Source organism: Denticeps clupeoides, chromosome 10 (assembly GCF_900700375.1).
Source record: "Denticeps clupeoides chromosome 10, fDenClu1.1, whole genome shotgun sequence".
Classification (NCBI taxonomy): domain Eukaryota; kingdom Metazoa; phylum Chordata; class Actinopteri; order Clupeiformes; family Denticipitidae; genus Denticeps; species Denticeps clupeoides.
This window is the reverse complement of record NC_041716.1, coordinates 10618979-10646527: the sequence shown is the minus strand read 5'-3', so window position 1 is coordinate 10646527 and position 27549 is coordinate 10618979. Positions and strand designations below refer to the sequence as shown.

Here is a 27549-nt window from a genome sequence, read left to right as displayed (position 1 = left end):
ACGTTTGGCCTGTACTGTACACAAAAAAAAGATACAGTTCACAGATCTATGGCCAGGGTTGGGCAAAAAAAAACAACATTACCAAACATGGGGTTGATTCTGAAAATAGTATTCAGAATTTTTTTATAATGCACATAAAGTATTAATTTGTTGCAATAATTCACTACGACACACGTGAAAGGAAAGCGTATTATTATTGTTTTTTATTGACCGTCATCCCCATTGTCCTACTGCGCCGGTACGATGCTGGTATCGACGGATCTACACATAAAAGGCGACAGCTGGACGCCCTGTCGCGCGGGGGGCGTGGCGAGGTCGCGTCACTACGAGCGCGAGGAGCGACACGGCTCGCCGCGCGCGCACGCGCACACGCACACGCACAGAGAGAGAGAGAGAGAGAGAGAGAGAGAGAACCGAGGGAGAACAGGGAGGAGAGGCGGACTGAACATGCGCCCAGTGTGCCGGGGAACACCTGCCTGCCGCCGCCGGACGCCGGAGAGCGAGCTGCGGTAGAGGAGGAAACGCCCATTACCGGCAAGGTTCGTGTTCGCGCCGTTCTCGGGATAAAAACGGGGTCCGATCAAAAAACGATCTACAGGTCTACAGGTTTACAACCATTATTCTTTTTTTTTATTCATTAAAAAATATAATAATAAAAAATGGCACATGGGCGCTCCTTACTCTCCGGTCCTGTCTCCTAGGTTTTACCCCCAAACAAAGAGACACACCAGGTTACTAATTCCGTTCATTTGCCGGCAGATGGGCTTTAATCGCTGCCGGTTCATTGATCGACAACGTGGTTTTCGTTTGTGGATTAATATTTATTTCGCTGAATTTTAACGCGGCGATGCAGCGTTCAGGCTTCCTTTAATGTGGGACGCGACGTGTTTGAATGAGAACCCGGCTCTCCATCTCACTGTGTTCATTTTGACATGGCAGCCCATGGAGGGTTAACTTTTACCATTCGGACCCGCGTCCTCCCCGTTTAATAAGAATCCGGGCCGAATCGATACGTATTAGTGGTAGGTGACGCGGGCATTATTCATCCCGAGATGTGTTTAAAGCATGGCCGCAGGCTTCACTCCAAACCGCCGGGGTAAAAATGGCCAAAAGGTTCCATCTTTCTACAGCCATGCTCATGCAGGATGATGCTCACGTTGCGCACCATTCTCACTACTCTCATGCATTTGTATTTTTATATATATATATATATATATAATATGCCTGAAAACTGTCACTGAATATTATACAATATATCTATATACACACACACACACACACACACACACAGACCATGCATATGGTGTGTGTGTGTGTGTGTGTATATATATATATATATATATATATATATATATATATATATATATATATAATGGTATATATACCGTGTGTGTGTGTATATATATATTCAGTGACAGTTTTCAGGCACACTAGTTTTGCACTGATTACACGTCAGCTTCTACTTGTCGTAGGAGAAAATAACAATAACTGTAGACATACCTTTTTGTTCATATCCTGCATCCGTCACATCATTGCACGGTTCATTTGGGAAGGTAGACCGCACCGGCGGCTCGGTCTTCACACCCCTGAACTTTCTCTTTCGTTGGATGCCTCTCGAGTCGTGGAAGTGAGTGTGGAAGGTTGGTAACGATTCTTTACTGTCCAGGCCGAAACATGTTTGCAAGGGTAAATTATTGTAACAAAAATGTTGTATGCGTGTTCAGCTCTGTAAATCCACAATACCACATCTTGTTGAGTAATAAAATAATATTCTTTGCAATATAAAACCTCATTGGTCAATAAGATCACGGGATAAAAGGAAGCTGGATTGGGTTTTGGTTTTAAACATCAATTTGCCTTCCCTTATTTCATGAACTTTCTTTGTGTGAAGGCTGGATGATGTAAAGGTTGTGGCTGGACATTTGCATCAGCAGCTTTGCATGGCTTCAATTAGGCCTCACAGTGCCAGTGGTGACACGTTCGCCAGGCACAACACCCGCCTAATGCTGTCTTGGTCCCCACTGTGCCACCAAAGCAAGAATCACTTTAGAGGCGGAGTCAAAGCCTCCCTGAGCTATTTTTTTCCCCCAGTTTGGGAGTAGACGCTGCGTTCTTCTTCCTATGGAGCATCCTGCTGACATCTCTTAGATCTAAGGGAACATGTAGGTCATCAGCCCCGGAGACATTCTTCTGCTGCTCTCTGGTCCAAATGTTCTATTCACTCTATATCTGAGGTCAGCGGTGGCCACATGAGGAACATGGCCAGCATTCAGCAGCTTCTGGTACGGTAGCCCGGTCGCCTCGCCTTCCCTACCGTGTTGATTGTATCATTGGCTGTGGACCGTTTTTGGAGATGACTGAGCCAGTCATCTGTTATCACACTTGGGTCCTTGTGAGAGTAACTGTGATCCATACTCCTAAATATGTCCCACCCTTTTACAGGTGCCGCTGGTGCAACACTACAATCAATAAATACCACATAATCAATTGATCTTTATGTTGTAGGCCTATAGAGCACAGCTGCTCCTCTTTGTTGCATCAGCTCCAGTCCACAGCTCCACAACGCAGTGCCACACTGCAAATGTGTATCTTGTGTGCATAATTAGACTCTTTACTTTACAATTACCGCTCAATACGGAAAAGTGAGAAACATTGCTTTTATTTTCTATTGATTCAAATATACCTCTGCAACAATAAAAAAGAAGAAACAGAGCATCAAGGGTAAATCCCCGTAAAGCCACGGACATCAATGATAGTCATATCATGAAAAGGTTAATAAAAGCAGATGTTGTGGATCTAATAAATAGCAGTGTTGTTCTGCGGGGGATGGCGAGTTTAGCTGAATCTTATCCAGAAGCAGGCCAATTTTGTTCCAGAAGGCCATCCAGACATGGTCTCCAAGCTGCACAATAGACTACACAAAAATCACAATAATGTCAGGCAAACAAAAAGGATATTTTTACCATAAATGGCACCACAAAAATAGTGATGGCCTTGCGGTTAAGGAAGCGGCCCCGTAATCAGAAGGTTGCCGGTTCGAATCCCAAGGTGCCATTGAGCAAAGCACCGTCCCCACACACTAGGCCCCGGGCGCCTGTCATGGCTGCCCACTGCTCACCAAGGGTGATGGTTAAAAGAAGAGAAGCAATTTCCTATGGGATTAATAAAGAAAAAAAATGGATATATATGACTTAAGTTAAGTTCACAATCAACAGTTCATCAGGCCGAGTACTTGAATTCCGTGTGTTTGGTTTGGTGGCGCCGGTGGTCACCTTCGCTGATTTCTGTTCGGGACGCATCGAATGGAGTGAAGGAAGCAGGTGATACACTGCGTGATAGCTGTCATGCCTGACTAGGCCATCCACTGCCCCCGTTGTTCTTGTAGTCCAGGACGAGGCTTAATCCACGAATGGAAACCGACCCCTACAGTTTAACTGTGTAAATTTTTTTTTTTTTGGCTTAAATCTGTATGCACATGGTGGTTTATTCTATTCTGACATAGAATTTCTACAATATGCAGTATATTGATTTGTACGGCCATTACTGGTATATGCATCGTGTCGTCTTGCAAATTCCTTCTCCTGTCTCCAAGACGACTTGTTCCTCTCTGCTCATTTCTGTAAATTCAGGACGCGTTCTTGGTGTGACGTTAGTGCACCATAAACGTGGGCTCCAGTGATTTGTATCGTGGTTCTTTGGATAGGACACCAGTGCCCAGCCGTCTGGATCTCCAGTCACAGCATGGCGTGGGAAACCAGCCCCCTGTTCCGTGTCCCTTTGCGCTGGACAGGCTGTCATGCTCCCTTCAAGGAAGACGCGGTCGCTGTTGACGTAGACAGGAGCAGCTCGTTGGAGGAATGCCCCTCGCCCGCGGATGTGGCGTGCCCATTAAAATGGTCTGCTTCTCTGTTTGCTGTGGCGGAGGAAAGCTTTCGGCAGGAAATCCGTCGGAGAACCCGCCTGTGATTAATTTGAGCCTCGGATCTGCGACGGATCCCTAGAATGTGTGTGTTTATCTGACCGTTGCTGCATTCATCTCGGAAGAGCTGGAGGACTTGGTGTTGCGCTCTGTGAACCGCGAGGGGAGAGTTTTGATTGGATTCTGGCCTTTTTATGCCTTTCTAATGTTTCCAGGCTCGAGGTGTGGGGAGGCGCTCTGGCGTGTGGGTCCAGATGATGGATCTGACGATGAGATGTAGGTTTCTGTTTCGCCTACCAGTACCGCTGCATTCGCTGCATGTCCCAGTCCTGTGAGTCCCGTTGGAGGACACCGTCGGATTTAATTGCACGATCCAGGCTGAATTTCTTCCCTCAGCCTTTTTAATGTGCGTTATCGCTCGGCCTACCGGCTCCGACAGGCCTAATTGCTCATGCTGCCTGAGCGGCGGGTCGGCTTGCCGCACAGCGGCGAAGTCTAGCAGTGGGAAGGCGTGCAATCTGTCTGGCTCCCGTGCCACTATATCGACCCCGCGGCTGAGAAATGGTACCAGTAAGCGTCAGGATGGCTTAAAAAAAAAAAAAAACAAGGAAATGAGGAAGAGAATGTCAGTGAGTCCTGTATTTTATGACACAGCCCAGATTTCTGCAGGGTTTGTCTATCGAGCTTGTCACTTGTCACATCTCGTGACTAGAGCGAGAATGTGTTGCTGCTAAATGGGTTGCTTGTGAGGAAACGCGTTTGAGCTGGAGGATCCCTATGCCTGCTGACAGGAGAAAAGGAGATTGCAAGCACCTTGGTCAAACGCTTTAGGGACGGGTGGTTTGACCTCCTCCCCGTCTCTCCTGTGTTTGGCCAGGAAGGGTTTTTTCTTTTCTTCTGTGAGTGGCTCCACCCCTCTCTTGGGGACTGCAGTCGATCCCCAGCACTGGGGAGTAGATGCGGCTCGTCTTTGAGGAACTCCGCAGTGTCTACTAAGTTGTGAATGGAAATCTCTCTGTCTTCTTCGAGTCTGTGTAATCCCCATTAATCACCGTCAGCCTTCTCTCCCGTGCAAGAGGTGTAGTTATGTCTGCTCTCTGTAGCCCTTTAACACTTTTACTGACACAGCAGCACAGCACATGGTGCACACAGTGAAATTTGTCCACCTCAGTGGCACCTTGGTGGATCAGGATTCGAACCAGCAACCTTCTGATTACAGGGCCACTTCCTTAACCGCTAGGCCACCACTGCCCCAATATGGTTTAAAACATATTACAACGAATCTAAGTGAATATTCCTGCCTAAATATTCAGCTCTACAGTATGCTTAACTGCAGACTCCTAATCAGGATTGTGGCTGCAGGAGCCCATTGCAGGACATGGGGCATGGGACAGGGACTTGGTGTGGGGCCACCAAATGGCGCATACACACTCATATCTATGGGCAATTTAGGCTTGCAAATCCAAATAGTGAATGTCCCCAAAGCGGGGAAAGCATGCAAACTCCTGTCTTATATATATTATATGATATATAATTTTAAATGTTCGTCATTACCAGTTACTGAGCTAATGGTTCATCATTTCATGTAAAAACTCATCTGTTTAGTCAGTTTTTTCATCCCTTGGTGTCACAATCTTTTATGCGAAATGGGTGTGATTTAATTCAAGGCCTGTCTAGAAATGAAATGATTGGTAAAATGAACCACAGACATTTTTTGTGCAATGTAAAGTAAATTAATTAGATGTGTTTTTACTATTATCATGTATTGGCTGTGATGTGCTCCAAGTGAACCAACTGACCTTAAGGGAAATATCTCTGTATTAGCCGATTCAACCAGCTACACTAATGAGTTGGTTGAATCAGTGAAGGTTTATAGATCAGATTCTTCAAGCAAAAGGAGTGTTAAACAATGTAGAGGTTTTACACCATTGCTACTGAGATGTATTTGTAGAGCATCTGGTGATGCATCTTGCTATCAAGCATCAAATGCTAGTTTATGTGAGATCGTGGACCACCATCTTTTAAATGCAGTTAGACCCAGTGTACTTGTTTCGATTTATAGAATGGCCCATAGAGCTAGTTTAAACTTTCTCTCACTCACAAAATGTCAGAAACCTCATTGCAAGTGACTTTGTGTAACTCTTATACTCAAACAGGCATTTGACCTTTTCGGTACTGTAACAGCATTACGCTTCATGCTGGTACAACATTCAGTCTGTGGAGCTTGAGTGCACGCAGTAATTACAATAAAAGGCGACAAACCATATAGTAAAACGTACTTAATAGTACTTTCTGGGGAAGGCTGAGGTGAATCTGAGACCAGATTTCGTTATAGGCAATAACATTGCCTTTTTATCTATATAATAGTAATAATAACACCCGAAGCTTTTCAAACATGTCTGAAAGTAGAAAAGAAAACCTTTTTTCTTATCAGGGGTTTGCCCTGCATGAGTATATAAGTGGACACTATTTATGGTGTCCACTGTGTGACCAATCAGTAAACCCTGTTCTGTGTGTGTGTGTGTGTGTGTGTGTGTGTGTGTGTGTGTGAATGCCGGTGCCTGACATACCCAATTGAATTTGTAAAAGTCTGCTCTGCAAGTTTTGAAGGCATTTCAAGATCACCTTCAGCCCTGACTTCCGAACAAACAGTAAGTCACGAGACGCCGTTGATCCTATGGAGTAGCCTGTCGCGTTCCGCCAGCGCAAATAAATAATGCACGAGCACGGCAAACAGAGATAAGGCTGAACAGAGATGCGACAAGGCTCTTAAAAGCCCCCCGCTTGATATGTTTGCCGGGCCGAATACAGACGCCGCCGGAGCCGATGAGAACGAAATGAGAAACGGCCCCTTAAACCGCAGCCGCTGCGGCTATCGTGGATAATGCATTGCGTGTTGCAGAGGTGTTCGGGCTACATATTTACATTTATCGAGCAGCGTTGTTTAGAATTCATAGGGCCCCACTCCCTTTTAAGATAAATAATTGATCCCGGGGAACATGTTGGTCACACTGTAGCCCCGTGTGCTGGTTTTGTACAAGTGGGAGGTGGAGTGGCCTAAATCTGATCAGCGCCCGCTCGGTTCTGAGCGGGTTCCTGAGAGAGATAATGAAATTGCGTTATTCTCTTAAAGGGCAGAACAACAGCCACACCCCGTTCTCGCCCACATTTGTATGCCACTCTTCTCCAACAGGGCCACGGTGACCTTCTTTACGTTAAAACGGCTTAATTCAGTGACCTGAATAATCAACCTTTAGACCCTCGGGGATTTTGTAGACATTTTTTTGGTGCCATCACGAGTCACTCGGCACTTGCACTCGGTTTATTTGTGAACGAGGTCTTTCTTTTGTTATGTATTTCATCCACAGAGACCAAGGACAAAAAGCCTTTTTTTTTTTACAGTCTGGTAGACATGCCGGAGAGAGGGTTGGGTCATTGGCCCTAGTCTGACACAGATAAGCCCTGGGCAGTTGTCCGGTGTTCCCCGTGGCTCCGGCATCATAAAACATTCAGTCTCAGGCGTCTCCAGCACAAAGACTCCCATTTCTCTTATGTCAGTGCCCACCGGTCATTCGGCACATGGTCAGAATGGTTAACACCGCCCTGCAGGCTACTACTGTCGGCCCCCACCCTCTATCCTCCTAGTAAAACACTGTATGGTCTGCATGACTGGTCTGAAGTTAGTGCCTGAACTAGTGCTCTGGGCTAAGTAATAAAGAGTCTTTATATGTTACCCTCACCGAAAAAAGGTCAGAATTAACAGGGATAAAGAATTATATTAATAAAAGTTGAAAAATTCTTGACATGATTATTTGAAGACAGAAAAAAAACTGCCACCGAACTTTGATGTCAAGCATATATTTCAACACTAACACAGTGATGATGGTTAAAGCTTGCAGTGATTTTCTCAGGAATTCCCCCAGGCGCAGATCAAATCAACCAAAGAACAAGTATCTTGCATATATATCTCACATATAATCTCATGTTATACCTCAACGTTTAAACTGTAATATCATGAAATCCTTTGTTAATGTGTTTAATACTGAACCATTGTCAGACATGCACTGGGTTCCATTATAAGGGCACTTATGAATAGGTATAGATTAATTCTACCGGTTGATTAAAGGGCTAAAACATCCTCAATATTATAACATTTATAGCAGTCCTGCCTTTGCACTATTGAACTTTGCTCTCCAGTGGCCTAAAAGTCAAAAACCTTCTTAGGAAATTACACACACACACACACACACACACACACACACACAAATCCTGATTCTGAATTTGTATTCACAGAATTAATCATTTTCAAAGAGTAATTCTTGATAATACTTTTTAACAAATGCTGTTTATTTTTTTATATGCTTACCAGTAGATGTGGGGTAGCATCGAGTCAGATGGAGACTAATTTATGTTTATGTAAGTGAATTGGTCCGAACGTTATTTTTAATCATAAAAGCAAATTTATGACGCTACACACTTTCGGTTCTATTGGCTCACTGCTGGGGAGGACAGGGATGTGATTGGGGCCCTTAATTGACGGAGTGATTTCATTCAAGCGCGATGATTTGTGAGACCAGGCTGTGTCTGTGCTCGCGCTCGCTCTGTGGTTGCTCCCCTGGGAGAGTGGGGGTCTCGTATCGACTTGTTAAGGCCCCTCGCCCCGCCAGAGGTAAGCGGGAGGCTGAGCAATTCTGGCATCATTCTGGGGCCTGAGCGCTTTCATCAAATTAGCTGCTTAGTGTTTCCTCGCATCGCTCCATGAGGTCAAGCTGACAAACCACCAGCAGCCAGATTTGTGGTAGTGACTTAACAAAAGAAATTATTTTCTAGTTCATATAATTACTGATCATGTGTCTAAGAGATGCCGGGTCATTCTTGTTCTATTCTGACTAAATTGAGGCTTGTTTCTTTCTTTTGTGCTGGACATGGCAGGAAAATGACAGTTGCCATCAGCATGGGTTTTATAGGCCGAGCTCTAAAACAGCTTACCTTGCTAAACATGGCATTTAACATCCACTTCGGGTCCAAAATATTGTAACTCTTCCAGCATTCTTGCTTTTGCAGCTTTGATCGAGTCATTACGTGGCTCAGGGAGTGGTGGCAGTTTTCTGTTTCGCTGGTAATTGTGAATGTGTACACGACAGAGAATCTGTTCAGAAAAGGTTCATTTTACCATTCGTATAGACGGCAAATTTCCATGTAATACTGAACCCACCCATGATATTGTATATTGTAATTAGTTTTGCAATCCTGCACATTCAAATGTATTTATGTAAAAAAATGTTATCACTCTTATCACTCTGCCCCATTCTCCACTAAACACTGCATTAACAGGACTGCACGCTGGGGCACTAGAGTCGTTTGCGATTTTTTTATTTTATTTTGCACGTTAATAATAGACTGGAGGTAAGATTTTGAAATTCGTGGTGGCTGAGCGCTTCTTCAAAATGTTTTCGCTCTATAATGCACACGTTTCATCGATGCGTGTGATACAAATGCTTTTCAGGGACTGTCACCACACTTAAATACGTAGGGGGGAACAAGTAAAAATACCAGTTGAAGATCCTTCAGTCTGTGGCCTGTGCAGTTATTCTGTTTTTTTTCCATTTTAATGACAGCGTGGCTTTGTAGGCCACAAATTGCACAGCTATAATTTCGCCATGCATACTTTTCCATGCGCTCACATCACGATGCTTGGACATTCGCTTTGCTCTTTCCCATAAAGTGAACTGTAAAATGCTGACTTGAGGTGCTTGACTTTGCGAATGCTCATTATTTATTGCCTGATTGTCAGTATTTGCCTTTTCTGACTCTTATTCCTTAAGATCACTGGTTTGTTATTGCAAAAAGCCTCAGCCGTGCTTTTGGGCGGAGGCCGGAGGCGTCTCTTCGGCCTGCGAAGTCGCTGGCAGCCTCATGGTCGTGGGCATTGATGGAAAATGTTCACACGGCAGCGTCCTGCAAACACGAGAAGGGCGGACACGTGGATGGGCCGAGTGCGCTATGTGGCGGGCCGGGGTTGTTTTTGGATGCGAGAGGCGCGGTCGTGGCCAAGGCTACGGCCGCGTGTTCCGAAGTGCGCGTGCACTGCAGCCGTCGCACATCTGTGCGTGCGTTTAACTGAAAATTGGCGTCCCTCGCGCTCCTCTGTCTGGCCAAGGGCCCAGGGAGGGAAGAAAGCGGCTCTTGACCGCGGCACAGAAGGGAGACTGGGAGCCTGTCTGTGCCCCAGTGCACTCCGGGGAGCTCTCGGCGAGAGTTCCTCGCCGAAGCAGGTTTCTCTCGGCTTAGCCGAAGCGGGGTGCTGAAAGAACAGCCTGTTTAGAGCTTGACCCAGACCGCCTCGACGGGTTACGTAAGCCAGGACCTCCGTACCAGCCGACGGCGGGGCGACCATGGCCCGGAGCTTAATGTGCAGTGTGGAAAAGCTGCTTGTCCGGAGCGGCCGCTTTTTCTGGGATTTTGCGCTGTGGATGCTCCGGAGGTGCTACTTTCGGAGGATGAGGTCGTGCCGGCAGTGCCTGCAGACCTGTTTCTACCTGGGCGAGGTCTATCAGGTACCGTCCCCTCTTCCGTCCTTCTAGGTTCACTTCCTGTTGATGCAGAATTGCCTGACTATGTGTACCTTGTGACCTCTGTCAGCATTTCTTCACTTCGCTGTAGATTTAACAAAGGAAAACCATATTATCTTTAGTATAATGAATCACTTGTTTTATTAATTACATGAAAGTGTATGGCTTTTCGTGTATTCAAGGAGCTGGTATGAATCGCGTCTTTGTAAACCTGTCAAAGTTTGTGAAAATGATCTATATAATTGAAAATTTACCAATTTGGATTTAGTTATTGTAAGAGATTTCGTGTAAACGCAGTATACTTGATTGAGTTAAAGTAGTTAAAATACCGCTTAATACCATTGTGTCCCTGAGCAAGACACTTAACCCTAAGTTGCTCCAGGGAGACTGTCCCTGTAAATACTGATTGTAAGTCGCTCTGGATAAGGGCGTCTGATAAATGCTGTAAATGTAAATGTAAATGTAAAAATGTAAAATACATTGAGGCTTTTCATGTTGATGAGTATGTGAGTCTCTTGCAGGGTGGTGGAGAATTTATGGCTTCCAGTATAAAATCGAAGTGTGATTGCAGCGTTTGAATACACCCCCTTCCCAACCGGATGGCTCTGTGCTGTACACAGACTTTCTTGGGTTTGGATTAGTGTCCTTCTTAGGTTGAACTGGAACATGAAGTGGAACTAAACTCAGACCTGAACCATGTGTACTTCAGTTGTTGACCAGTTCATTTATGTACTTGCCCTTTAGCTAAACATGTTAGAGATTGAACAAACTTGGCTTGAATTGTCCTTCAGTGGTTTGTATTGCATTGTTGGGGTTGTCATTGAGACTATTTCTGTTCTGCTTCAAATGTTTTGTGGTTCTAAGACTTTTTATAGTTCCCTGCATTTTTAAAAGTCACTCAAGTTATCCCTTTAACGGACAGGTTTAATAGTAGTTCAAGTTCTTCCCTGACTTGTTTCCCCTTGTTAAACCAGTGTTCTATGTTAAAATGAACAAAAACAGATATTTTTGTGGTCCTGTGTTCTGGCCACTGACGTTTCTTTGCTTCATGACCACAAATATTGTTTTTCTGACACTACTGTGCCACAGCCACAATTTTTCACGACGCAGCAATGGTCAAACGTCTGGTCTGTAATGAAGAACACAGCAGATGCGTGGAACCCGGAACCACATATAAACTGTGTGTCATTCTGTGGTTGTGTGGACGGCTCGCTTTTGAATATGCCCGCAAACAGATGTTGCTTTTTTGCTTCACCAAATGGGTTTTACACACTTCCTTCTAGTGTTCTGCTGTCATATTACATTGTGCCAAAATAGACTGAGTGGCAGACCAGTGTTTTAATGTTGGGGTGCAATAACCTCTTCAGCAGTCACCCTAAAATATCAGTCACTGACATCACAACCCAAATGGGTTCCATCCTTAATAATTATATTCCAGACAAAAGCTATTTTTTCAGTGAAATGCCGTAATGGAATAGAACATCTGACAAATGTAATCATAATAATAAAGACCATTTACTGCTGTCAGACCTGCTCAGAAAATTAAATCTTGCTCAAATTATGCATATCAGAAATATCAATTATCAATTAATTATGTAGAGTGACCAGACATCTTTTTTCCCTGGACATGTCCTCTATTTCAGACATGGAAATTGCATCCAGACGGATATTTAGACTTGTACAGGTTTTTTTAGCTGTCGAAACAGATGTGGTCTAGCGGTTAAGGAAGCAGAATTAAAAGGTTTCAGGTTCAAAAACCAGGCCTACCAGGGGGCCACTGACGTCCCCAAGGTACAGTCCCCACACACTGCTCCCTGGGCGCCTGTCATGAATGCTCACTGGTCACCAAGGGTGATCGGTTAAAAGCAGAGGACACATTTCATTGTGTCACCGTGTGCTGAGCTGTGCTGTACAATGACAAAGCAGTCGCTTTCACCTTCACATTCTTTCATGTCACGGACATCATACACCAATATTCACTTATTTGCAAAGTATGCCCAATTCATAAACAGTACAATATTATGTCTTGACGTTCTCTAGGAAGGTTGTTAACATTTTGAAGGGACGCACCATTTCTGTAAAACTACTGTGGATGGTGAATGGGGGGGATGTAGGATGCCCATGACGTGGCACATGTTCAGCAGCTCAACAACCCGGATAACTCTAAAAACCCGGCCAGACGAAAGCTGTAGGTCTTAAAAAAAAATAAAATAAAATAGGTGAAAAGTCTGGTGAAAAGATGACGTCCGGTCACCCTATTACCCCGCTCTCTTACTAGCTAGTTTGTGAATGCTAAAATTTTCCAGAATATTTGTGCAGAATATTTAGTTCCAGGGTTGGCTCTTACACTGCGGCTCCCTGTGGCTTAGGGGGAAATTATTATTTTTTTAACTATTTAATTTTTTATCAGTTTTATGTTTAAATAGTAGTTAAAACTATTTGGGAACTATTATTGTGAACTTGTTGCATTTTAAAATGCATTTTGTTTAATTTATGGGTATATGCTCACAACCACGGCTGGCCGCTCTCACCAGTTGCTGATCAGGTGGTTCGATCAGAGTATCTGACGCCTCGTGGGGCGGGTAAACAGTTCTTTGTAATACGTGTAGAGTTAGCACAGTGCCTCGACATTAGGGTGACCAGATCTCCTCCCTTCCCCCGAACACGTCCAGATGGGTTTTTGACTTGTCTGGGACATTAAACATTTGTCACGTCATCGGCTTCTACATGCATATTCGGGCTAGTAAAAAAAATTGTAATATATGCAAAGTTTTCGTGTCCCGGTGCTTTCTCTTTTGTGGAAACTGAGTTCAAATGGTTCTTTGGGTGTTAAAGGTTGCCGACTCCTGATTTAGAAAATCTTAGTTTTGACTAGTTAGCAAGAAGGTTGGTCACAGGGAAGGGGTCTCTGATGTTATTTGAAGTGAGTCATCATTGGGGCTGTGGTGGCCTAGCGGTTAAGGAAGTGGCCCCGTAATCAGAAGGTTGCTGGTTCGAATCCCGATCCGCCAAGGTGCCACTGAGCAAAGCACCGTCCCCACACACTGCACTTCATAATATGAAACCTTTAAAATAGGAATTGCCTTTAGGAATTGCTTATCCTACAAATGCTACAAACCATGTTGGAACTACCTTTTGACGTGTAACTGCTAATGCTTTAGTGTATCAGGATTAAAATGTTAAATGTTTGTGTTCCTCTGTTTAAAATGGAGGCAGTGTGCATGTGGGTAGCCTGTAACCCGATGTCTCCTTTCCCATCAACAGATGACCGAGGGGCGCCTGTGTCAAGTCCATCTCCTTGACAACAGAAACCTGGAGCTGCTGGTTCAGGTACACCTTCAATTACACCTTGTCCTGGCTCATGGCCCATGCACACATGGGCTGCCACCTGTCACAACATGAAGTGTCATCGCCATGTCCTGTTTCCCTATCCACAGCCTAAACTGTTGTCCCGTGAGCTCTTAGACTTGGTGTCCTCGCACTTCAACCTCAAAGAAAAGGAATATTTCGGCCTTACATATATTGATGACACGTGAGTTGTTAACACATGAATTACATCTTAACAAGTATAGATTTCATTGGAAATCCTGATCAACACTTTGTTCCTCGTTGCAGGGGTCAGTGTAAGTGGCTACAGCTGGACAGGAAGGTGCTGGACCATGATTTCTCCAAGAGGTCTGGGCCTATTGCCCTAAAGTTCCTGGTCAGGTATGTTGTCATGTGTTTTGAGGACGGACACATTTGTTAATATGTAGTCCCCTTCTCTGGGACAAATGTTGGGAACTGGGCAGATAGTCAATATTCCCAAAAAGGTGCACATTCCACTTTTTCTTTTTTGCAAGTGTAGTTCTTAAGTAATAACTTACATTTATGAATAGAAAGAAAGAAAATGGAAGAGATGGAGAGTAATGTGATTCCAGCCCTATAGGCCCACTTGGGTATAACAAATCATTAGGTAACTATGAACGTTGTCAGCCCGATTTCAGGATGTTGATGATTTATTTGGTTTTTGAATTTAAATGCATGTTTCTTACCTCTTACTATCTGTCCCTGGTTTCCTGCTGCCTGTTGCCTTGTCTGGTTTCTCTCCATCTCATCCCATTGATTTCTGCCAGCAACCACTTCCAGCTGTTCAACCCAAAGAGATTCCCAGTGATTCATTACCCTGTTAAATCCTAAGATCTTGGAAGCCTGGAAAATGACTCAATGAGCCAAATCCAGGGAAATCTCTGGCTATGCTGTGATGTGACCCTCCAGGAATGGGCCACCTCCATTCCTTTTAATACCCATTACGTCTAGCCTCCAGCAGAGAGCGTCATCTTATTCACATCTATAAGATGAATCCGCGCCGCAGATTATTGCTCCATTCTCCTGAAAACAGACTCTTCTGCTTGCAGGTTTTACATAGAGAACATAGCACTGCTGAAGGACAGCACAACAGTGGAGTTATTCTACCTGAACGCAGAAACGGCCATCTACAATGTAGGTTGCAATGTTAATTCGCAATGTTGGAACACTAATGAAGCCATGCTGCTATTTATGACTTAAAGTCTTGCTTTCAGAACAACGGTCTAGGTTATGTTAGATGGAGGCTGGAAAAATACTTTTTTTTTTTTTTTTTTTTATTTATGATGCACTGGATAAATCATGTTTTTCCAGCCAGAGTTCTATTTTTATAATTTTTTTTTTATTTAAAAAATCTAATGCGAACTGTTTTTTTTCCCCCACACAGGGAGACATTGAAGTGGAGAGCGAAAATGTGTTCAAACTCGCAGCACACGCTCTGCAGGTACAGAAGTGCAAGATGCTTTTGTTTAGATGAATTTTAATGTGTGCTGTGTTCAGCATTGTGTTTTTAATGTTGACTTTTGTGCTTTTTATTTTGCGTTTAGGAGGCTAAAGGAGACTACACAAGGTGAGGTTTTCTTATTGAACAGTTATTGCTTGGGGGACCGATTATGGATGTTAAAATAATAACTACATATATCAGGCACTTTTTTTAAAACCACCAAAACTCTGTTACCATGCAGAGTCACTTCTGATGACAGGATGGGTGATGAACACGATTGAAGTTTTACCATTTTCCTGTCACTGTCACTGCTATGTTTTTAACGGGTCTCCACCTAAATTCTACATAAAGTGAACATTGTACACAGAGCATAGAGCACAGTAGACAATCCCAGTCATTTTGGAACATCACTGTGCATCGTACAAGTGGCCATCGAGTGTGTTTCGTAATAATAATTAAAAAAAAATTATATGCTGTTAAATTGGTCCAGTTATGAAAAATTATGCAGGGTCACTGGGGCAAATATTAGCCTTTTTGAAATGTTAATCAGGGAGCTGCCATATCAACAATGTGTCGCGCTGTCTCAATGGGCCACCTGCCGGTGTGATTTACATGGCAGCTTAACTTAGTTGCGCCGGTCCCCCTCAGTGGACACGTTGTTGGTGCCGCGGTTCACACGGCACCTACGCCCGCTCTGCACCTGCTGACATGGCTGCGTTTAAATTAAGATCTCACACCCACCTCCTGCAGTTTTGGGGAATTTTTCCAGCATCAGCCCACTGGCTGTTAACCTTGGCAAGCTTTTTCATTTTCCCTGTATTTGCATTGTTCTCACACGCGAAAGGTCTTTTATTAGAATGACGCGCTGTGGTTGAGCAGTGGCGTTAATTGCTTCTGTAAAATATATGCTCTTATAGTGACCACATATTGACCATTCATGTCTTAATTGTTTCAGTGATGAGACCACAAGAGCGGATTTGAAGAAGCTACCAACGCTTCCCACCAAAGTGTTGAAAGAGCATCCATCCCTCGCATACTGGTATCTTAAACCATTATAGAAAATAGGACAATTGCAATCTATTAATAGTTAATAAAACCTTTATGTGTGATTATAAGGCAATAGGTTCTGTACTGAATTGAGACAGAAGCTCATTAAGAGTGTAATGAATGAAAGGGAAACCTCTGTTGCAGCATTTCATTTTAAATAATATTTTTATGCAAGCAAAATGATTGTGATTGTGACACACTGCAGCACAGCACACGGTGACACAATGAAATGTGTCCTCTGCTTTTAACCATCACCCTTGGTGAGCAGTGGGCAGCCATGACGGGCGCCTGGGGAGCAGTGTGTGGGGACGGTGCTTTGCTCAGTGCAGTGGTACCTTGGCAGTTCGAGATTCGAGCAAGCAACCTTCTGTTTCTTTACCGGCAAGGCAAACCACTGCCCCTGGAAAGTATAAAAAGGAAAAAGCTAGCATATATACTAATACAAATATAATACAAAATATAACATTTAAATGAAAGGAATGAGGTAGGCAGACAGTCAGTGGAACAGATTGTAAGACCTGAGCTGTGCTGGTGTGTTGTAGTGAATGGTACTGAGATCTTTCCAGATGCTTCACTCCAGATGACTGCTCCCAGTAGTCCGGCTTTCTGAATAATGATTAATTCTGATGATATCAGATCAGCATTTCTGCAGAACTTTGGGATGTCAAAGCCTAATTTGTGGCCTCCGTGTAGAGGGGGCGTTTGAAGGGAGCGGGCCAAGCAAAGTGCTGAGCATGTATTTGATAGTCGTGCATTGATAGTTGTAAATTTATGACCTTAAAAATGTGTGACCTCATTTTTTTTTTTTTTTTTGCTGACTTGCCATGTGTGTACTTGCCTGCATTTGTACTGTTTTCAAGGTTTACAGTGTTTCACCATCACTCTCGTTTACAGTGAGGAAAGAGTGATTGAGCACTACAAGCCACTGAAAGGCCTTTCCCGAGGACAAGCCATTGTGCAGTGAGTATTGGAAAAACAATGATCACCCTTATTGGGGCGGGCCAAGCGAAGGTCATTGGGTGGGACGTGATTTGTCACTGGCTTCGTAAATCTTCACGGTCCCGTGGCTGGAAATCAATAAACCCACTCCTGTTACTTGCGTGTGCTTAGTGAATCGTTTCAATTTAAAGTCACTTAAAGTGCCACGCTTTCCTCCAAGACATTAAAAAAGCATCTGAGTCAATAGTCCCTCCTTTAATTTTCAGGTATTTGACTTTAGTGGAGTCCCTGCCCACATATGGAGTTCATTACTATGAAGTAAAGGTAAGAGAACCTGACTGGCATCGCTTCTGTTTGCCATATTATTTTGTATATTTTTATGTGATGCGTTATTATATTTATAATTTCCATGTTACATTTTCATTTTCGCCATTTATCGGATGCCATTATCCAGAGTGACTTACAATCAGTAGTTACAGAGACAGTCCCTCTGGAGGGTTAACAGTCTTGTTCAGGGACACAATGGTAGTAAGTGGGGTTTGAGGCTTCTACTAGGCTTCTACCCACCCATATTCCATTAAATTTGACATATTTAAAGACAGATATCTATAAAGTGGTTTATATAGGCCTACTTGTGCTGTTGTCAATATGGGATCAGCATAAATGATTCAGTCATGACCTTCCAGTTTAAGTGTTATCGTGTTAACATTTTCTCATCCTGCTATTATTCTGTTCCTTCTCTATTACATTCGCTGACATTTGTATTGTCTCAGTCTCTTACTGATGCACGGCTGTTTTTTCACAGGATAAGCAAGGAATCCCGTGGTGGCTCGGGATAAGCTACAAAGGAATCGGCCAGTATGACTTGCAGGACAAAGTCAAGCCACGGAAGGTAATGGTTTCTGCTGCACAGCAGTGGCTCAGGCCCTGCTTTCCCATCTGAGCACCTTGTAGTTGCAGCCTGGAGACTAGATTGATTGTTGTTTGCGTGTCAGTGGAGGGGCCCGGACCAGCTGATGAAAAGAGCGCTTGTCACAGCAGCTGTTGGAGGCCCGACAGGGGGGCTGGGGGGATCGAGGGCAGGGAAATGAGACAGAGGAGGAGGAGGAGGGCCTTCCTCAAACATGACTCACGGAACCTTTCGCACACATCTACTGGCTGTGAGACTGACGGTGAGTCAGTCTGACCGTGCTGGAGAGGATCTGCATTGCCTCAGTGCTCGAGTCAGAGATTTTAATTGAGAAGCTTCGGGTTTGCCCCCTCTTGGTATCGGCAGGTATATCTGACACGATGACTGTACTTTTACCGCAGTGGCGTGTAGCTGACATCACTTAGATCCTCTAACAGAGATGTTTTGCAGCTGAAACCAGATGCTGTCGGCTGAGAGAGCCTGAGTCTGAGCCACTGAGAGTCGGAGTCTGTAGGCAACCTGCTTCTCTGGTTTAGAACAGATGAGTGAGCGCGTGTGAAAAGCTCTCCGCCAGGAAACACCCTGGCATCTTTCAGGTATCTGGGTGTAAACACAGATCAAAATGGACAGATCTGCTGAGAAGAATTAACCGGCCCGAGGGAGGTGCTCAGGAATGTCTGTGATGTCAGACGGAGGGGCAGGGACCGGGCCACGCCCAGAGGTGCTCTCGGAACCTGAAGGGACAAGTTGCAAACAGACTTAAAGCAACAGGGAGCCTCATACTGAGACTAAACTCTGGACGGGATATGACAGGAATGATATGACAGGTAGGGTCTTGCACTGAGGGTTCACAGGTCTGTTTAAAAGCACGGTTCTCTAGGAAAATATGAATATGGGGAATACAAATGCAAAATCTGTAGCATAATGGAATTTGCATTTGTGCGACGCTCAGATGATGAGTTTTTTTATTTTGTTGCTTTTTAATGAAGATTTTTTTTTTTTTACGGTTTATTATAATTATCAATTGAATAGACGCTGGCAATGCGATTGCAACGTGCGAAATGTGTGTTGTGTCCCTTACTGTTCAGACGTGGTCATGAGTCACTCACCAACGGGGATGATTTTACAGACCCGGTTCCACCAGCGCACCTGGATTGGAGAGTGAGCTGTACCCCCTGTAGTGGGCAAACTGTCTGGAATCAAACAGGGGGATGGATTGTATTTGGATTGTATTTGGCTCGCAGCGTTCGCCTGTCACCTGTCTGCCAATCATTCACACCTCATTATTTCCCGCCTGCCCCCTTCTCCTTCCTCCGTCTTTGCTGGGCAGAAAGGGCTGAGCACAAGACCTCTACTTACACTGGGTTCCTGTTTCACTTCAATTTGCCTTACGTTCACTTTAGCTCTCCCTCCTGTACAGCTGTTCCAGTGGAAACAGTTGGAGAACCTTTATTTTCGGGAGAAGAAGTTTGCGGTGGAGGTGAATGATCCGCACAGGTGAGAACATTTTCCACGTTTCCAGATCAGAGGTTGTAGAGTTCGGATCAGGCAGATGGTCTCCAGCCATGTGCATGTTTTCTGGCTATTCCAGATTCACAAACATTCAGAAAGCTGGCGTTGAATATGTCACTAAAATGTGCTTGGCTGGGTGTCTGAGAGAAGGTTCCTTCACGTTTATATTAACCAACTGCTTGTGTGTCATTGTGTACAGGAGAGCTGTGACCAAGCGTACTTTTGGCCAGACGGGACTGGTCATCCACACATGGTACGCCAGCCACTCCCTCATCAAAACCATTTGGGTCATGGCTATTAGCCAGCATCAGTTCTACTTGGAGAGGAAACAAAGCAAAGTAAGTTACCATGGTAACCCTATGCTGCATGTGTTTTTGAAAGGATTGTGATTGTGTGTCATGTCATGCTTAAGAAACTCTTGTGTACATGTACTTGTTGCAATTGTACAGTTTAATCCCAGTGCTGAAATGTCACTCATACAAGGTCAGTTGCTGAAATCTTTATGCTTAAGTCAGATTTAAAAAAACGATTTTTCTTGTTAAAAGGCCAAAATGAGTGCTGCTAGAAGTTTAGGGGATGTTGCCCTGGACCTCACAGAGAACGGAGCATCAAAGACGAAACCTGGGAATCTGGGGGTGAAGAATCAACTCATTATGGCCAGTAATGGCAGTCTTGTGTCAACCGGTAAAGAAACTTTCCTCTTTAATTTTCCGTTTAATAGAGTCCACTACACTAGTACACTAAATTAGTATTTTATGTTAAATCTATAAGGCCCATTTTATGTCTAACTTTTTGTGCAACAATGATGAATTCACACACACACACACACACACACACACACACACACACACACAAAAGAACAATCTGTTGTCCTTCACTTCAGGCTCTGCAGACTCTGAGATGAATGATGAGCAGAAGAAAGAGAAGATTTCTGAGCTAAAAAAGAAGGAAAGGGACATCCAGGATGTTTTGACCCAGAAGATGATGGAGCTGAAGAAGATCTGCCTGAGAGAGGCGGTGAGCTTTTTTTATTTTTTCGCTTGTTTCTTTTTTAAACCACATGAAAGGTCAGTCATGCACTTATCTGTCTGCGCTGCTGCGGTTCCTGCAGGAGTTGACGGGCAGACTTCCAAAAGAGTATCCGCTATCTACTGGAGAAAAAGCACCGCAGGTCCGGCGGAGGGTCGGGACGTCTTTCAAGCTGGACGACCTTTTTCCTTACAATGAGGTGTGTTGGCCGTACATAAACAGACCAAGTGAGTCTCGGTGGACTTGAGGTTCTGTGGTCATCAAACCAGAAACTCAATCATCGTTATTTTCATTGGTTTTCCCTTATTAAATCAGCCATTTGCATGAAATGTTGAAATGATTTTGAGAAATCTGTACAAAATTGAGTTTATATTTTTATATTATATTATGGTTTTATTTCACTTAGCGTTCACTTCAGGGCATTTTTTGGTTAATTCCTGAATGGGAGAAAACTGACAATACAAAAAATGTTTCCTTAGGACCCATATCTAAGAAACCTTGAAAGCAGGTTCGCGTTGCAGCAGAAGATTGTGGAGGCGGCGAAGAAGCTTGCCGGAGAGGCGGACATCAGTAAGACGGTGAAGAAGAAGAGGAGGAGAAACTGCCTGGACGCCATGCTGAAGCTTCAGGAGATCGAGAACGAGATGAACCAGTACAGGATGAAGAAGGGCAAGAAGCCCACGCAGAGAGCCTCGCTCATTATCGCAGGTAGGAACGCTGTAAACCCCTCACCTACGGTTGTTAAAAGAGTTTTCGTTTGAACGGACTCGAGAACTCGTCTGAGGCGCCAGATCCCTCCGTTTTCCGGCCGTCTTCTTTCTCTTGTCTCTCAACTTGCGGACAGCTCTGTTTGCCATCTGTATTTACTCAGAGCAGAGCTGGGGAAGAATATTAAATGTGAGACGCCCGACTAGTAATAAAAGGTTTAATAAAATTTTTTTTTGTCTGGGACATTTTTTTCCAATGTGCGCCTTACGAATATTTTTGACATTTTGACATTTGAATAGCTTTTATTAGAAACATACTTGTGTCTGGAAAGGCCACGCTTGTTGTAGTTTAATTTGAACAAAAGCTATTAAATGTCCAAAATGTGGCATCATCAAAGGGCTTTACTGTCAGCGCTTGCGGTAGACGTGATGTTTTTGGTAGCCACACATGACAAAGGGTAGTGACATAATTGTGTTGTCTGTCAATACATTGTTTGTGTCTTTCCGAATGCAGCTTGTCGTGAATGACCAATTTTACACGATATGTCTGCAGACTGTAATATATGGGTCCTGTCATGTATAAATACATAAAGGCTTTGACTGATTTGGTACTGTTTCCTTCGCAGATGAGTTGAACCAATCAGAGTGCAGCTCCCTGTCTGACAGCCTGCCGCCGGATGACGGTAAGCAAGACAAACGCCTTCCATAAAAGCTCGCTGTGCCGTAAATCATCTCATTTGCTGGGCCGTTGTCCTCCCACGTCTGAATGCACTCGAATGCCGCCTGCCCCGCAGACGACTCCGACGGAGCCCAGCGGCCACGTTCCCAGTCGGTGCAGTGTTCCCCCTACCTCACCCCGCCTCCTTCTGCGGGACTGGACTACGACCTGGAGAGAAGAGCGTCTCCCAGCGACCAAATCCGCGATCCCAGCCTGGACAGGTTCCCTCTCTTGTTTTTCACCAGAAAAGTCTTGCGTGTCTTAGCAGGCGTTGTTGCATTCCTCAGGCTGGATTTTAACCGTGTTAAAGTTGCTCAACAAACGCTCTCATTGTCCTCCTCCAATCCCCCGCGCAGATTAGATTATGACATTCAAGAGCCTGGCCATTACTACACATCCAGAGAGGTCTCGTCCACACACAGCAGCCCGTACAAAACCCTGCCAAGGCACCCTCGAGATGCCCGCAGCGTGCCCCAAACGCCGGTCATGACGCGCAACGCCTACAGCAGCAGCCAGCTCAGGTACAGCCTGCGCTTCAGGCTCACGTCCACTGATGCAGCATCCAGCACCGGGGCGTCGGGGTTTAAAAATGAGCAAAACCAGGACAACATTTTACTAAAGCGGTTCCAACAGGGAAGGGTCCTGCAGGATGGAAAATCATTTCAGATAATGAATGGGAAAGTGAAGTGATTGTCATTGTGAAACACTGCAGCGCAGCACACGGTGTGGGGACGGTGCTTTGCTCAGCGGCGGGATTCGAACCGGCAACCTTCTACAGGGCCGCTTCCTTAACCGCTAGGCCACCACTGCCCCTGGAAACAAAATATTGATTCTCATAAAAATAGCAATCTTACAACCCTCATACCACTGAATGATCTATAACATAGAATTTGTTTATACTCTACCAGTTAAATGGTGGTCTTCATCTTCATAACCACCACAGAGTAGAGTACCCAAACCTTTGACTGGTGCATCTCTGTAAATAGACTATAATGAAAAGGATAAATATGCTGTATGTAATTGTGCACAGTTTTATGTTGATGATTATGGCTAATTGCTTGTGAAATTTAGACTTCATCAGTCAAAAATGATTCACAATGGCGAAATATCCATGTGAATAGTATCCTCATTTATGAAGTTAATACTTTGCTGGAACTGAAAGTTCAAATAGTTAAAATAAAGTATGATTGTGCACTAGTAGTACTTTTTTGTTGTCATTGTTTTTTGTCGATTTATTTTATAATGAAATCTTTTTTTTTTTTTTTTTTTTTTTTTTTCCTCGTGTAGGTCTGATGGCAATGCTCACGGTTTCCGGCACCGCAGCGGCAGTCTGGAGTCACAGTCCAAATTCCTGAAGGAAGACTGCTCGGACAAGACGTCCTTCACCATCTCACCTGCTCGCCGCAGCAACAGCACGGAGGTTCTGGACGACTGCTCCTCGTACACCAGCCAATCAAGCGTGGACTTCCCGCACTGCCGCGTTCCAGACGCAAGGGCCTATGACTATAGGCAGCACAGAAAAGTGGAGGTTTATGGCAACACCGGGAGCATGCCAAATTTGGTCCACAACAACAGTTGTGGCTATGCCTACCCCTCGCACTTGCAGTACGGACCCTCTGCCTACTATGTTGCAGGTTACCCCAGCACAGACTTTGACCCCTATTCTAATGGCAGTTACATGTATGACGGCGAACTAGAGGGACATTATAATGTTAACCCCACCTACCTTGGACAGAGTTACCACGCCCACAGCCGATACAGACATTACGGAGCAGAGGGGTCGGACGGCTTCTCCCAGAACCCTTACGCCACCATGAGGCCGCCCCGAGGCCGGCCAGGCCCTCATGGCGAACTCATGGTCAAAAACATGCAGAAGGCCCTGGTGGTGGAGCACCTGAGGGGGTGGTACCACCGCAGCGCTGGAAACAGGGATGGGGGGCGCGGCATGGCAGGCGCATATGACTACGAGAGGGGCTCCCAGCATAGCCTGGGATACCTAACCATGCCCACCCCCTTCAGTCACTCCAGCCGAACCACCTCATACTCTTCAGGTAGTCCATCCTAAATTTCTGGTTTTATGGCAAAACTGGATTAAGACTGTAATTTTATAAATCATGCAACATAGTTCATAATTTTATAAGGATCTGTGCTATGTAGTGTGATCAGGCAGACATAATGACCCACAGACCATGACTGGATGTGACTTTTGTACCATTTGTTACTATATAAATGGACTGTCTATGTGCCCATTTTCCCATCTTTTCTTCCATTGGTTCATTTTTAGTTTCATCAGCAGCCAGTGTCGGTGGCAGCTGGCGCGGCCACTTAGCGGTGGGTTTGACCGACGGTGAAGTGCTGGATGGTCCTGTGGCCACCCAGCCTCCGTCCCCTGCAGCATACAGCACAGCCTACAGCCGGAGCCCCACTCACAACAGGTCATTTAATCTGCGAAAAATCCTGTCTGTACAATTTCCCTGAAATTTTGTAATAGTTTTTATATTTGCTTAAATGAAAAATAGCTAACCCTATTTTCAGATGTTATTGCTTTATTGCTTTACTTTATTTAAAAAGACAATTGGGTATATATTCAGGTTGACATGGAAATGTATCTATTGTTTGGATGAAATGAGCATCATTAAACCACTTCCTTTCTTTTTTTTTTTTGTAATGGATTATTGCTTCTCTTCACATTGCCATGTTTCTGTGCAGGCTTCCCATGGACTGCAGTGGACCCCGGAGGTCTGATTCAGCCCCTCACACCTCAGAGACTGTGGAGGTCATCGGTGCCATGGCTAGCTCCACTGAAGATGGGCATTAAAAGAGAGCACAACTAACAGGTCAGCAGTTATGGGGGCAATGCAGCTCATCCCTGCGTGTACTGTGTTGTAATCACAGGATTGTGATTTTGATCTCTGATCTCAGACAGGTTTCCTGCATCTGTTGGCTAATGAAGTGAGGACCCAGGGATAAAGGGCTTCACTGGAGCACACCGGACATGCAACAAAACCATCCACCCACACACACATGTACAAGCAGACACTTACATACACTTGTGCTTGTGCACATACACAACACGCAGACTTACTCTATTATGTGCCTTGGATTGAGATGCATTTCAGCCCAGAGTTTCCAAAGAAACAACATCTGAGCACTTCTCTCCTGATGGCATGTGCCCTGTTAAGGATTTGGAGACACACCGAAGTGAATAAACAAAGACAAAACAAAAATAAGTACATGAGACTGTTGCCTTGGAAACCTAGCGAACACACAACCATGTGGAATGTCGGCACCATGTTGAGTGGGTACCCAGGGACGTGTCTTTGCCATTTTTGTGTTTATGTCCAGAGGTTTCATATGCATTCCATTTACGGATCAGAAGGATCATAATAAAGTAAAATAGTACCGTTTCAGCTCTGTGACATACAAACACCACCGTTGCCCCTCAACAGGTCCACAGCAATGACAACGACCTGATATTTATTGTCATTTTAAATTGTATATTTTTTCTAAAACCTCAAAAGGTGCATCTTGATATTTTTGTGAACCAATCATCTTTTTCCTCATGTCTTCATCTGTTTTTCATTTCCGTGTTTTTAGAACAGCGAAACAAAGAAGCAACAATGTTGAACAACCCGTGGTCCTAATTGTAGGTGTACATGGAGCCTTTTGTACTAAACCCCTGTCTTCTGTGCTGGAAAACATGAACCAGGTTCTCCCTCCCCCACTCCCCAGTGTTTTGAATGTAAATGTCAATATTGTTTATAGACTGTAATTTTTTTTTTCAAGTATTGTGCATATTTAATGTGGCATAGCAAGCATGTTGTGTTATGTACAGTGTATTGTTCTTTTTTTTTTTTTTTTTTTTATCAGATTTTTTTTTTTTTAACAATGTAGGTGTATAAATTCAAGCCTAGAGACCTCCAAGAGTATGCTTGTCAGTTGTCAATACAAATTTGTACAGCCTACAGCCTTCAAGACTGTGTCGGGTCTTCTGTAGAGAAAAGATGACTCCCATTGACGAATGGAGCATAAATAAAAGAACGTGGTTTAAAGCACATGGGTTCGTTTTTTTTTTTTTTTTTTTTTTTACCATGTTGACATTTCATTTACAGCAGGTGTCATATATGTTTGTGCGAGGCATTTGAGGAAACTGGGATTGCAAATTTTAAAAAAGCAGGATGTGTGTTTTGTGTGTCCACTGTAGGTCTCGACACAAACACTGACTCACTGAGGAGAGGTAATCCTGCAGTGGAAAACACAGGACGACCATTTCACAAATGATGGATCAGGTCAAGCTATATCTGGCCACATATGCATTCCCTACAACTAAAAAAGCAACGATAAAATACAGTATATGTTTAACACTTTATGTAAACCCACTTGATCCAGGTTACTGTTGCAGAAAAGCTGAGGTACATCTCAGCAATCCTCTGGCTCCCCCCACCTTGGACCTATATACTAGGTGAACACACTTTGGGTCAACTAAGGGTCATTCTTTCTCCCAACCTTTAGGATTGTGGGAAGACACCAGGTTTGTAATCAACTGGCCACTCATGAGGACAACTAGACTGAATACAAAAAAAAAATATGTAAAAAGTATATTATTTTTGTATTTTACAAAAATAACAAACTTCCTTGGAATCTACTTGCTTGTGATTATTTCTCGGTTCCATTTCGTATTTGCAGCAGCTGGTCATTTTTAAAAAAATTATGTTTAATAATTTATGGGCCAATTTATAGTTTAATAGAGATCCTTTGGGCTCTTTTTTCCGCTTGCTTTAACAAATGTAATGCATCTTGGGTGAATTAATGTAGTGCCAGTTAGATGAATGAAATCTCTGTGATATGAATAGAAGATGATGTCCTGCTTATAAATACTTCTATGGCCCATTTGAGAGAAAATGCCCTGAAGTACCTTTCAAAGGTTTACAGACCCAGAGAACACAGTGCTTAAGCTTTTGAGGTCTTTCCCCAACAGCAAGTTCATTTGACAGTGGTGGCCTAGTGGGTAACCCGTAACCCGGTAACCTGTAATCGTAAGGTTGCCGGTTCTAATCCCGATCCACCGAGGTGCCACTGAGGTGACACTGAGCAAAGCACCATCCCCACACACTGCTCCCCGGGCGCCTTTCATGGCTGCCCACTGAAGTGGGCTTGGCTACCCACTTCACAATGACAATCACTACACTTATTTGAAAGCATTTTCATTTTTTTTTCCCCCCACTCACTCTGACTCTCAGTCCATTGCGTACCGTTTCCTGGGAACTCCGGGGGTTGGTGTGGACCTCTGAATGCTGGATCCACTGATTAGCTCTTGCTAGACATTTTGGGGAGGGGTTGGGGTTGGGTGTAATGTTCACCTGCCACTGTCCATCTCTCCCTCTCGACTTCAACCACCGCCGCACAG

The 27549-nt window shown here is 44.3% G+C and overlaps 1 protein-coding gene and 1 long non-coding RNA gene across 5 annotated transcripts; one reads left to right on the top strand and one right to left on the bottom strand.

Moving 5' to 3' along the window:
* Window positions 1-410: 410 nt before the first annotated feature.
* Window positions 411-25936, top strand: frmd4bb (FERM domain containing 4Bb). Of its 4 annotated transcripts, XM_028994708.1 has the most exons (24): window positions 10062-10476; window positions 13756-13821; window positions 13929-14023; window positions 14107-14199; window positions 14889-14973; window positions 15224-15280; window positions 15384-15406; window positions 16236-16319; window positions 17222-17287; window positions 17533-17590; window positions 18072-18158; window positions 19597-19673; window positions 19888-20026; window positions 20234-20372; window positions 20572-20705; window positions 20800-20916; window positions 21197-21425; window positions 22051-22107; window positions 22219-22363; window positions 22499-22663; window positions 23430-24193; window positions 24427-24577; window positions 24852-24979; window positions 25065-25930. In XM_028994708.1, the coding sequence occupies exons 1-23, from the start codon at window positions 10315-10317 to the stop codon at window positions 24958-24960; spliced, it is 3102 nt and encodes a 1033-aa protein (XP_028850541.1). In that variant the 5' UTR covers window positions 10062-10314; the 3' UTR covers window positions 24961-24979; window positions 25065-25930. The 4 variants fall into 4 exon arrangements, with proteins under 4 accessions (XP_028850542.1, XP_028850541.1, XP_028850540.1 ...); XM_028994709.1 differs by lacking the exon at window positions 10062-10476 and adding an exon at window positions 411-539 and having other exon boundaries at window positions 22219-22663; window positions 25065-25931; XM_028994707.1 differs by having other exon boundaries at window positions 22219-22663; window positions 25069-25936.
* Window positions 23483-27460, bottom strand: LOC114798768 (uncharacterized). The gene is made up of 3 exons (XR_003751115.1): window positions 27395-27460; window positions 25228-25316; window positions 23483-23645 (listed from the first exon to the last, which is right to left on the bottom strand). It is a non-coding gene; the product is annotated as an uncharacterized LOC114798768 (long non-coding RNA).
* Window positions 27461-27549: the final 89 nt, after the last annotated feature.